Raw genomic sequence first — 13,160 nt, forward strand, 5'->3', positions numbered from 1 at the left:
AATGACCCCGTGGGTCTCCCAAAGCAAACTTTTAACATTCCAGATCTTTTACTGTGCATCTGCTACTGGCATGTAGCCACCCACCCACACGGATTTAGTTGAAATAAATGAAATTTATGCTAGTTCACTTAAGTAGAAAGGCTTGTAAAATCTAAAGGTAGTCACCTTGCTGGGAAGGTTACTAAAACAAAGGGTTTTCTTAAATGGGGTTTTGTGGGTTTTTTTCTTCTGCAGGACTGTGCACAATTTCATACTTTCTTAAATTCTTATCTTATGTGTTCCTTTTGTTTTCCTTTGCAGATGGGGTTTATACAGATTAATGAGGACTTCATATTTATTGAGCCACTCAATCGCACTTTGGCTGTGACAGGTCATGCACACAGGGTGTACAGACGAAAAAGGTCCATAGAGGAGAAAATTACTGAAAAGCCAGCTTCTCAGAATCAGTACTGTGGTGTTGTTACAGGTAATATACAAATCTCACTGCAAAGATCTAATGTAGAAGATATATTTTTAAGATACATAGATAGTAATTAGAAACAACCCCCAACAAAAGCATATCTGATTATTCTTGTAGCAGTAACTTATGGTGGACTTTGAGGTGGCATGCTGAGGCTACCATTTCACTTGTCGGAAGAGGGAGGAATAGAGGAATAGAATAGACACTGTCCACTGAGGAATAGACACTGCTTCTTAATGTCCCATTATATTTGAAAGTAGAAATCTTCGGGTCATTTTTTTACTTCAGCTTAATAATTACAACCTTTTTCTTATCCCTCTCTGTCTTCGTAGTTGCTTAATTACTGCCTTGAAATGATTTTTATAACAGTGTTCTTGTTCTATGATTGACACTTAGAAGAACTGTATGAAACAATCCTAATGCATCTTCCTCAATGGCAGGTAGAAGAAGTTGTTGAAGTAGAAGGGTTTCAACAAAAATGTGGCACATAGTGATGACTTAATAGTTTTCAATGAGGAGGGGAAAAATGGCTTTTGTGAAAGATGACATTCTGTTGTTCCTGCTTCATCATCAGCTCCTCCTCTTCAAAGGATAGTCTTTTGACCTCAGCATGAGCTGAGGATGTTTTTAATGTTGTTGTGAGAAATCATTTTTTTCACAGGAAATAAACCAGAATGAGTGCATATATATACGCATTTTTTTCATGTCTCCTAATCTAGTATTAGTGAGATACTGACAAAGTGGAAAGAAATAGCAGAGGTGCATGGACATGGCTAGGGAGCTAGATTATATGACATTTGGGGTGAGGCAGAAGGAACTGGGTTGTTTCAAACAGGTAAAGAAAGGTAAAGGAAGGGTGCAGCTGCAGTCTTCCGGTGCCTAAGGGACTGCAGAGAGAAGATGAAGCCAGATTTTCCTTACAGGTATGCTGTTTCAGGATGAAAGACAACAGTTGTAACTCAGATTCAAGGAAATTTCAATTGGACATAAAGGAAAAAAATCTCAGCAAGAATGCTTAGCACTGGAAGAGGCTGTGGAGGTTGCCTAGAGAGACTGTGGAGTCTTCATCCTCAGACATTTATAAAACATAGCTGAAGAGAGCTGATCTTACTTCAACACTTGCCCTGACTGGAGCAGGAGGCCTAGCTGACGCCTGGAGATCCCTTTCAGCCTAAACTTTTCTGTGGCTGTGTGGTGCTTCCTGAACATTTATACTGCTCTGTCCGTTTTATATGGTTACAGAATAGGGTTTTTTCCATTTTGGAAGTACTGTTTTTATAAATAGGCATCCATCCACAGGTTGAAATCAAAGATGAATTAGCAAAGCAAAGCTCTTTTTATAGTTATTAAGAAGGACTAAGTAAATTACATGTAATTTCCTCCAGCAGGCTCTATATTGCTCTTCTAGACCTTGTATTACATTGCCCCTGCTTGTCTAATTTTCTGTATTAGAAAAAGTTGTTCACAGAAGGTAAGGCTGCTTGTTCTTCCTTAGTGATAAGTGAGGCAGAGCACGCCTGCCTGCATGTGTTGGGAGTGAGAAAAAGAGAGAAAATGAAAAGTATGCATGATGTGTGCACTGGGAAAGGGGAGAGGGGCATCTGAGAAATAGCAAATCATGATGTGTATGAAAACGAGTAAAGATGCAAACTCTTCTGTAAGGACATTATTTTTCTGTCATGTTCATTACCAGTCATCCTTTCACTTTCTCTTATGGTCTAAAATGGGAAAGTCAGCTTATTCTGTTCTAATTCTTATGCCCAAGCCTCTGACTTGGTGCAAATAGTCTGTCAACAGAGATTCAAATATTTGCTTGAAATAAGTTTCGTTATCTCTACTACCAGCCTGAAATTTCAAAATAACTCAAGCTGTGCATAACTGATTTGCATCTGCTAGCATAACCTTATTGGCAGGGAGGTATAAATACCTGCCGTTTCTAACTGACGCTGTTATACTAGCAAGGCCAATCCCTCACTCTGCTGTTACAGGTTATTTTACTAAGCGGGGCTGCAGTAAGTTATATGCATAAAAGCTCTGTCTATGCTAGGAGCAATTTGCTGATGTGACATGCAGTTAACTAGTATCACCAAAACATTCATGGTACGGGCACAGCCTTAAAGGTGGGTTGAAGCAACAAAAATAAGCCTTTACAGCAATATTTGAAAATTTAAGTCAAATCCTAAACTAAGTAGATCAATTAAACAAAGATAAAACAGATGAGTGTATGGGGCGCTCTGATACTTTCAGGTTATGCGCAGGTGCTCTTGGTGGAGTTTCAGCTGTGTGACCCAGAGAAACTATTATCTCGGCAATATGGCAACTTCTTAGCCACATGGACCTATCTTACAACAGGATCTCTTGCTTCCAGAGTGCTTGTGTGTCAGACTAGGTGCTTTAGGACAGGTATTTATGCTGCTGGTTTTGAGCCAAATTGATCTCAAAGACTGGCCAGTGATGAATGGTAATTACTAGAAGGAATGAATGTCTGTGCTGGAGGTGTTGAAGGATCACTATTGGAAATAATAGCTTTTCATGCAGAACTAGAAGAGGCAATCAAAGAAGGTATTGTTTGTTGTCCATTACTGTTGTGGGCTGGATTGAAAGATGCTACACAGCCAAACTTGTTTGGAGAGTACAAAGAACTTGTTTTTGTGAATGGGGTGGATTTTTCTTATTAATTAGGGGAAGGAGCGAATTGTACCAACAGAAGCAGATGCTTTCTGGATTTGTGAGAGTATGCGTTTATATCCTTTTGTTGAATGTGTGTGTGATTTTTTTACATATGTGAGCCAATTGCACATACACAGACCTCACACTCCACACCTTTCTTTAGCGCGTGGCCCATGAAACCTTTCAAAGCAACCAGTTCACAAGTGTGTTACAGAAAAAATGTGAGAGAAGCAGTTGCTATTAGAGCAAAGGGCCACATTGGAAAGCTAAGCTCTTTTCCTTCTGCCTAATCTGAAGCACTCGTTCCAGGCTGAAGTTGTTTGTACAGTGAACCTGTACTCATGGTAAGGGCATGGGGCACTTGGGGGGGGGGGGGAGAAAAAGTCTTCTCAAATGGTCATTCCTTTTCACACAGACTAATGAGCTCTTATCCAGCATACAGTAGATCTGAATTTTGAATCCCTTGTGTATTTGGGAGACTGGAAGCCTTCTCTTTTACTTCTCACTTTGCTGATAAACAATATACTGTTCTGAGTTGTGCATGGTGAGCAGATTGTGCTTCTCCTCTTAGAGTGATGCCATTTTGCAGGAAAAAGCCTGCTAGTTTCACTGGATCAAAAGCAGAAGTTTGACTTTATGGGATGTAGACAGGGCAATCAGCTGAGAGCGCTGTGTTGATTCTTGCTCTACAGCCTGTTTCCATGTGATAATCATGAAATAATATGCATAAACAGTCTTGGTCATAGGTTTAGATCTATGAGATTGCACTAGATGGAGACTGGTGCTGCTTGAGCTATTGGTTTCCATTCCTTGGGTCAGAAACAAGTTGTCACTCTGCATTAAGACATTTAAATTCCTATCCAAACTATAGTGGAGGTATACCTCGTGGCTTCCTAAGCTCCTGAATGTTCCCTAGCTAGCCAGAATACTGCAATTTCCATATGGCTAAGGTACTCATTTTCTTTTCCCTGTGGAAAGAAAGCCTGGAGAGTGATGGTGATTGCTCTGTAGTCTGGGCCTTATATGGATGTACTTAGGGAATGCTCTTGTTCCTGAGGACTTGTAAGTGTCCAGGAGTCCTGTAGTCGTAGCCTGTTCTTAATGTTGGCTCAGATACTTTATGCAGGTGGTTTTAGTAGCTGGATTTTCACCTCTTTTTGTTTTTTGGGGGGGATTTTTATTGTTTTGTTAATACTTCTTGTTATTTTTTCTTAATTGCCTACTGAATGTCAAATGTAGTTGCTGCAGTATTTCTAGCCTTCTTGCTGGACTACTGGAGTATTTATCACTTTCCTTTCAGTCAGCTGAGTTTAAGTAATAAATTGATATGGAATCTTTGTATTTTCTATAGTTGCAAAAAACATAGAAGTCTTATTGCCCTCCTGTAGCATTTATTTATTATCTTGGCAATGTAATTCAATTTTTAAGATGAATTTATGCATCTTTAATCCCAAGAAGCAATTTTTTCAGTTAATCTGACTTTTATCTTGTTAGCACATGCATTATTGATGTAGGTATGGTTTTTTTGCAGGAGTTATTCTCCCTTACATACTGTACCTTCAATAATGAGCAATTCTTTGTAATTTTTACTTATTTATGAGTATGTAAAGAAACAAGTGTTTTTGCCTAAAGCCTGTTTTGCCTGGCAGTAATCACGGTAGTTGTTTGAATACCACTTGATATCATTTATTTAAAGGTCTTAGGGAAGAGCTAAAATTTTCAGATCAATGAGATCTCATGTGATGGGGAATTCGGCCAGCAATTTGGAAAAGGTTGGCTGGCCAAGAACAGATTGTGCTTTGGTTTGTTAACCCAGCAGATATCTGAGGCAAATGATGGGCAATGCCACTTGTAGCCAGCTTGTCTACAGAGCTGTGCAGTCTTCTCATCCACTACAATCCCTAAAGACAGAGGTTTCAACAGTTTATGGGACTGTGGTGACCTTAGTGTTTAGCACAATGCTGTATTTTATTGTGGGCTGCTTGCTGTCAATTCTGAATAACAATGCACCGCTAAAGCTAAAACTTTGAGAGAGGTGTGTTAGCAGACTTCTCTGAACAGCAATGCTAATATTAAATTTAAAGTTTTCAACCACTAGCTGCTGTTTTTTTACAAAGAAGTGAACAATGAATAAACTGTGTTGCTGGAAACTGCACTGGAATCAATCACTGCTCCTAGGAGGAAGGTGGATTGACCAGATGGCTCATGAGCGATCTTTTTTAACCCAAATTAGTTTACTATTTAAACTCAGATCTATAGCCTACTCTTGCAGCATTAGATACTTGTATGGTAAGTCATAGTTATATAGCTTATAGGGTGTGGGGTTTTTGGCACAAACCCTGACACTGAAGTTTCATTAAAAGTTATTCTCAAAAGAGTGAAAAAAACACACATAATGTTTTATAAACTAGGCTGTAGATCCAGTTAGCAAACACAAGTAAACCTAGAGGCTAGCTGTATGTATAAGGCTAAGCAAGTGTCTGAAGGATCAAAATGAGAGACATTAAAATTAATTTTAGATAGCTTATGAATTTATAAGTTGTTTCTACTTCTAGGCAATCAAACTCCAAATATTTCTTTCTGGAGAATATATACTTTTTTCTTCTAGTAAATTTGTATGCTTATCAGTGTTAGTAGGTCTTACATTGCCACCAGTTGTATAGGAATCACTAAGCCCTTCTAAAATGTAGCGGAATGGACTAAATCACTCACATACATAATAATACAAATGACTACAGAAAAAAATAGACAACCTTTTTTAAGCATGGATACTTTATACTTTTTACATTGAAAAGTATACATCTACTTTGTATTTATGTTAAATCTATATTACACATACATTTATATTAAATCATGGATCCTTCTTCCACTGGTATCTTATATTTTAAAGATGATTTGTGAGTTCAGTGGCTTTTAAGGCATATTTTTAGCACTTTCCTGAAGAGTGACTTATTTTTTGGAGAGTAGTCATGTATTATAAAATGAACTGCAGGAACTTTCCTATTAGAGATGAGACTGATTAATTGCAAAACATTTCCTCAAAATTTCTAAATATTCGATTGTTTCCAGAACATGTGTTTATAATTGTCATCTCAAGCATCACTTTTGTTGTAAACAGAGAGCCCAATATTCCATTGTGGAAGCTGGAAAAAATTTCACTTGATTTCAGTGACTTCAATGAGATCAGTCCCAGAAGTTTTATGTCCTCTCAAGGGGATCTAACAGAATTTGGCTATTACAACAAGGAGTTTCATTTTATATGTTGTTTTAAATTAAATTATTTTAAATATCGTTGCTAACTGCTGTATGCATATCTGACCACCTTCTGGCTTGAACTGTTTCTGTGTAATTAGTTTTTCTTTTTCCATATGTACTGTAGTAGTAATGGGTATTTTGTCGTGTTTTTGGAGGGGGAACTTAAAATTAACAGAGCAGTAACCTCTAGCTTACCATAAATGTAACATGTTTTCAATTTGGAGCTTTCTGTAGGTTTAGAAGCCTGTTTCCAGGGTTTGGTTTTGTTGTTTTACGTTAGCTGGTTATAATGACATCAGCGCTGACTTTGAAGTCATGCTTATAAAACTTCACTTTTTTGTTTCCAACAAACCTATATCCTACATACCATTCTCTGTCATTCATCTGAAATATTCTTTCATCTTTGCAAATCACTGAATTTTGCCATGTATTTTCTTAATATTGAATTTGTGGCAAATCTATATTTGTTGTCTTTTATGCTAAGATACAGTTACATCAAGATGTTTTCTCTGTGATTTATGAAGATGGACAGATAACAATTCTGCAATCTCAGTGAGACTATTTTTCTGTCAAACCTAACATGAATTTCATTTTCTCCCACAAACCAAAGTAGGAGGCACATACTCTTTTATAAATATGTTAGGTGAAAGGATATAAAGAATCTGACTGACTTTATTTGAGCAGCTGGATAAGATTCCTGTTTTCTTGGTGTGAACTAACATTTATATGTAGTACAGGCCTTCAGCCTGAGCTTAGCATTGGCAGTGCTAAATAAGCATGTATTAGAGTTCATAGCTATTACATTCCACATAATCAGAGTTATACCATAATCACAGGTAGCAAATCCTAAAAGTACTGTAGGGGTAGTTTGAAGGATGAGTTTGTCAAGCAATGTTTTATGTTACAGATAAAAGAAAATCCAAGAATCAAAAAGTATCAGAAAGTGGAAGAGGAAAACGATACTCTTACAAGTTACCTCAGGAGTATAATATAGAAACTGTTGTGGTGGCAGATCCAGCTATGGTTTCGTATCATGGAACAGATGCTGCCAGAAGATTTATTCTAACCATCTTAAACATGGTAGGAAATTTAAAATTAATTTTGGTGTTTTGCCAGCAATGCATGCACCGTGGGCTGAGTTCATTGCTCCTTCTAGTTATTCTGACTAAGCACCTGTAAGGGAGGGTCAATACATGACCATCAGCAGGCTGTCAAGACTTACTCCATACGTTTTGCAGCATAAAACCATGGTGCTGCAGACTCGTCTGTACTGTCTGGTCTTATATCTTTAGCAATGAAGCCAGAAAGTAAGAGCTGAACATGATTTTTTGGTTAAAAGCCCATGGCGTTGTTGGGAAGGCTGGGGTATTGGATGTTTTCTCATGATCTATCCTTGTTATGAAGAGATGACAGTGTTGTTGAGAAGGACTGTGTGATCATTAGTGGCTGAAAAAAACGAAAGGATAATGCAGTCGGACAATTACATGCCCTCCCAGCTCTATCTGGAGCTGTAGCGCACTCATTTGGTGTATAAAGCAGTGAAAACTAGCATCTGTAATGTACAAGGAAAGATTGTTCTAAAGAAGGCGCATAAGCTGAACAATAAATAAAAATTTTAACTATTCTGAATGATAGGAAGACTTATTGCCATGTCCTGGCTCAGACCACTTGGGCCACGATCTTGGATTTAACTGAATAGAAATTTTCATGTGAATAGTATTACATGCATGTGTAAGTATTTTGAGAAACAGGCTACAGTTTATGAAGTGGTCATGGCCATTGAGGGGAAAAGGTCTTTTTTGTCCTCCCAGAATGAATGCCTAAGCTCTGTTTTCCCTTCAGAAGACCAACACAATACATTAGCTTAATATTCTGTTCAAATTATGGAAAATTAAAACAGTCATAGTAGAATATGAGAAATTCTTGAGGTACTTTGAGGTTCTGTTATTTTTAGTCTACAGTGTGTTGTGTGCAATACAAGCACGTATTTTTATTTACTGTTTTTTATCTTAGGTTTTTAACCTTTTCCAGCACAAGAGCCTTGGACTACAAGTAAATCTTCGGGTGACTAAGCTTGTCCTCCTTCATGAGACTCCAGTAAGTATATATTGTCTTTGTCTTAGCCTGTAGAGGGTAATGCTACTTAGCTTGTTGCTCCACGAAGGGTTGCAATATTCACTGACTTTAATGGCTGACAAATTTTCTCAGTTAGCTTTTGTGCATTTTTTATTTAGTTATTTACACTGTTGGGCAGCCCCAGTAAAGATTAAGCTTTTCCTACTTTATGTGCTGCACATACTGAGATTTTTCTGTGCTTGCAGTTGGAAGTCAATCAAACAAAGCTTCCTTGTGGAAATCAGCTAGTTCTTAACAAAATCTGCTTGTGCTCTGCTTTTTGTGCCTTTGTATAGCTCAATACAAAAATCATCTCCTTTAAACCCAGTGGACAGTAGAAGTAGAACTGATGTTCTTTGTCAGGCAATCTCTAGATGAACAGAAGGTGCCACGATATAGCACTATTCTTTCATTGCACATTTTAGGCATCATCTCAAATCCTGTTCTTCTTTCTTTCTGAAGAAAGATGAGTCGACTGATATCTTTGTCGATTGATACTTTCTATTAAGCTTTGGTTTGTATATTATATTTCAGGACAATGTCAACTTGATTTCTTGTTTTTTTCTACAAAATACTATAGAAATCATTCCATACTTTAGTTGGTTCCTGAGAAAAAGGGATTCCCTTATCCATGTTTCTGATTTTAAAATATTATATTTCTCCAGTGAATAAGAAATTATTTCTTTCTTCAGTGTCCTCTCAGAAGGTGGAGAAGTCTCATTTCATGTTCAAAGTCTGTTATTCACATCATTAATCTTTTCTTCACTATGGATAGTGAAAAATCAGCTAATAAATGAGACAAGAGTTCAGGTGAACAGATCCACTGTACTCCTGTCAGTACACTGTCTTCACTTATATCTTTAACAGGAGAAAAAGATGGTCTCTGCTCCTGAAGTTCAAGTCATTCTGCTGTGAATATATTATGCCATAAAAAGGAGAATATTTTTGCTAACTCAGTCAAAAAATGTTCTTAATTCTATTTTCAGAATCATAATTTTAATAAAATGAATTGTTTTTTATTTCCAGGCAGATATGTATATTGGACATCATGGGGAAAAAATGCTGGAAAGCTTTTGTAAATGGCAACATGAAGAATTTGGCAAGAAGAATGATATACACTTAGAAATGTCAACAAGCTGGGGAGAAGACATGTCTTCAGTTGATGCAGCTATACTGATCACAAGGTAAAATACTGAAAGATGAGCATTAAAAAATAAGCAGTGGCCTAATATGAACATAGATCAAAGGAATTGATAGATGACCAACACAGTTAGGATTTAATTTTGCAATGAGGAAGAGTGCAACTTGAGGCTTCGTTCCAGAACTCAAAGCAGGTGGTAAATTGGTGATAAAGATGGTTCAGAAAGCAACAGTTCCCAGATGGTAAACATGTGAAATGACAAACAGGTCACGCTCTTGTTTCTTCTTTGGCTGTATAGCTAAGGCCATAGGTTGGATGCCTCTCTCCACATGCCTTCATTTAAAGAGGCAGCACACACAGACCTTAGGAGCTTTCATTCAAAACACAAAAGTATATTTAGACCATTCAGAGCTGGATGACACTAGGCACATTACTGAGTTATGCTTTCCTCTGATGGATCTAGAACTAGTATGTTTCATTGTGTGCTGAAGGTACATCATGTACACAGTATGTGCTCTGCAGCCACAGGGGTGTGATCCCAGATCTGCAGTTCCATATAACTCTTAAGTATCAGGTGTTTCACACATTCAGAAGGAAATAATGCGTCCAGCTCACCTCTTTCCTCCCAGGTAGGTGCTGTCATGGTTTAGGCTGTAAGTGGTGCCCAGGGGGGTGCATCTTGATATTCAGACAATGTACAGCCATTATCCAAAGAAAAGGACAGAATCATGTTTCAACTGGTCTGGGGTGGTGCTTAGTCCCATTTTTGAGGTGGACCTTGGACTGCATGACCTTCAGAGTTTCCTCCCAAAGAAAATGCCTGTGATTGGATATATTAGAATACTATTGTGCCATCCCATGCTATCCTAAAACCATGTGTAATCTTTAAATTTATGTGTAGCCTTATATAATTTATTCAGGGTAATCTCACTAGGAGCTTTATGCATTTTTTTTTTAAATTAGTTTACATTCTGATTACTCCAATATCTATAAGGTATTTCAATTTTCTGAACCAGAAAAATGCTTCCCTAAATTTCCCTCTTTTGGAGAGCTAATCACATACTGGAAGCAGGAAATTTTGAAGTCCAAATTGTCTGTGGTGACAGCTTTGTTGCTACTTTTGCTGTTTAATCCCTTACCTTTTCTTAGAAAAGCCTACACCCATCTCTTCTTAGCCTGTGCCATCCTCCTCTATTTGTTGTGTTTGTCTGTTTTATGGATTGTTGGGGCTCTGAGGGGGCAGATTAGTTTGTGTTACACATTTATACATTAGCTAAACAGGCTCCTCTGAACTACTGCGGAAGACATGAGAAATAATGTTCTCTGTAAGAAATTTCCATTAGCTCATCAGAAAACGTACTTGGGATGACAGACCAGAAAGAATTTTTTCAGATTAAGACCCAAGACTGATTTTAATAGCAGTGAGTGTGTTGGTGGGGGAAGAGTCTAGATGGAGAAGGAAAGGTGTGAGTAGTAGGAAAGAGTGAACTTGAGCCAAGGCATAAAGGATGGTCGAGTATCACACATGGCATTGGGTTTGATGAGTATAGCTAAAGGGGAATAGACCTTCTTACATCTAGATGTACTTTGTGACTGTCCAAGGATAATTGAGCAATTGCATACTGCTTGGTTGCTAGAAACGGGTTGTTGAGTGAACTCTCGCCTATCCCCTGGCTCTCTTATTTGAGACAGCAGAGGCAGCAGTATCTGCAGCAGCAGCAGCAGCAGCTTGAGGGTGCATCGAACCCTTCAAGCCTGGCACTGCCAGGAGAGTGAGTCTAGGGCTGCATTCCTCAGTTTGTGAGGTGTATCTCACAAGTAGTAAGATACTCTGAAATAAAGCATGTAACACCTCTTTCCTCTCACTCTTCCGTCTTCACCTTAACCAGCCTTTATAGGAAGAGCAGAAGAGTTCTGAACTGATGCAAGTGAGGCGTTAGTTAAGCAGCCGAGAGACAGTAGTCTGGAGATGTCTTTAGCAGCCAGTACGTTTGGCCAGAGAGCTTTTTGAATTTCATGCAGCATATCTAAATGGTAAAAAAGCTTTTGGAAAGTCTAATCATATGTTAAGACATGCTTTTCTGATGTGCTTTGTAATTATGGTATTCTGATTTGTGTTGCCTACAATTTTTACCTGTCAATTTTAATACATGTTTTAGAGTAAATCTCTGATCAGTGTTAAGGAAATTGAAGTAGAGAGCAGGGAAGTGATTGGTTGGATGTCAGATAGTCAATGCTGGAGCCAGAAATTAAAGATCTGTTCTTCTGACATTTTTTTTTTTTTCAGTGGTATGATTCTCTGGACTATACTGCCTCCCATCTCAGAGCTGCTTTAGCTGTTAATAAATCATACCAGTGCGGTTTGCTGACTGTGGGAATGTTTTGCTAATCCAGGCTCCCCTGCACATCATCAGGTTTATGGTATAGCTAACCCCATGTGTGGCTCCACTTGTGTGTTTTGTAATTCAGAGTCTCATTCTGTTTTGCAAACACAGAACAAGCTCCTTTGTCACAAATTCCAAACAGCTTTGGACAGCAGGCCTGCTTTATTGAGAGAAATAATTTTGTTTAGACAGATGAATACCAACTGCTTGGTATTTTTCAAGTAAAAATGTAACGTTTTGGTTATCTAACACATTCTGTGGCAGACCTCCTAAAACTTGCCCACACCTTCTTTTTTGTCTCGCGTGATAATAGAATAGCAAGAGTGCTATGAAAAAGCTTTCCTGTGCTTTCATATGCGAGTTCTGTCTAGTAACCAAAGGAGTGAGAAATTAAGTATTGAGTATTCTGCAGAGCTAATTTTTAATGCCTAACTACAAAGAGCATAATGTGTATGTAATAGAGACTGTTATTCAACAGTCAAAGAGCCATCATAGCCTTTTCATGAAAAAGATACTTTTCAAGTCTTATTTTTACATTTGTTATATAAAGCGGAAAGCAAAACCGGCTTCTCCCCATAACTTTCTCTGCTGTCCAAATAGGCTGTGATGATACATATGAATCTGCTACCAATTTGTTCATTTCACTTTAGTGTAGTCCTATTTCAGCCTGTGAGTTTTTGTTTAGTTTCCCTTTAAATTGGTTTATTCTGATGAACTAATGTCATGTTTAAAATATGGTGTCATAAAGTAAAAGGAAGACAGAAAGAAAAAGTTTGAATAGTGTATTTAGAAAAGATCTCCAGGGAGTTTAGGTATAAGGAGAATGTGAGAATTAAGACAGAAATTGTTTTAAGGACTCGCTTGATAAAACTATCTGATTCACAATTATAAATTAGCACTATTACTTTAGAGATATACATATCAGGAATTACTTTTCTCTGAGGAAAAAATATACCATGGCACATCAACATCCTCTTTGCCTTTTAAGTTACAGAGTGTAAGTGCACAGAGATAAGCCCTGATTTTCCTGGCCACTGAGATGATATTACCAGTTGCTATCTGCGTGGGTTGTCTAACCTGAATGAGGTAACTGAAAGTAAGGCAGGAAAAGGCCCATGGCATCCATAGTTGCTCT

The 13,160-nt window shown here is 37.8% G+C and overlaps 1 protein-coding gene across 1 annotated transcript in view; it reads left to right on the forward strand.

Annotated features, from left to right (window-relative positions):
* ADAMTS19 (ADAM metallopeptidase with thrombospondin type 1 motif 19) overlaps window positions 1–13,160 on the forward strand; it is a 153,267-nt gene that overhangs the window by 31,748 nt on the left and 108,359 nt on the right. Inside the window, exons 3-6 of the mRNA XM_075137023.1 lie at window positions 301–466; window positions 7,293–7,465; window positions 8,399–8,482; window positions 9,527–9,684. Of these exons, the coding sequence (XP_074993124.1) occupies window positions 301–466; window positions 7,293–7,465; window positions 8,399–8,482; window positions 9,527–9,684 (581 nt within the window). The remainder of the gene's footprint in view (window positions 1–300; window positions 467–7,292; window positions 7,466–8,398; window positions 8,483–9,526; window positions 9,685–13,160) is intronic.

The sequence above is a fragment of the Calonectris borealis genome, chromosome Z (assembly GCF_964195595.1).
Source record: "Calonectris borealis chromosome Z, bCalBor7.hap1.2, whole genome shotgun sequence".
NCBI classification, from domain to species: domain Eukaryota; kingdom Metazoa; phylum Chordata; class Aves; order Procellariiformes; family Procellariidae; genus Calonectris; species Calonectris borealis.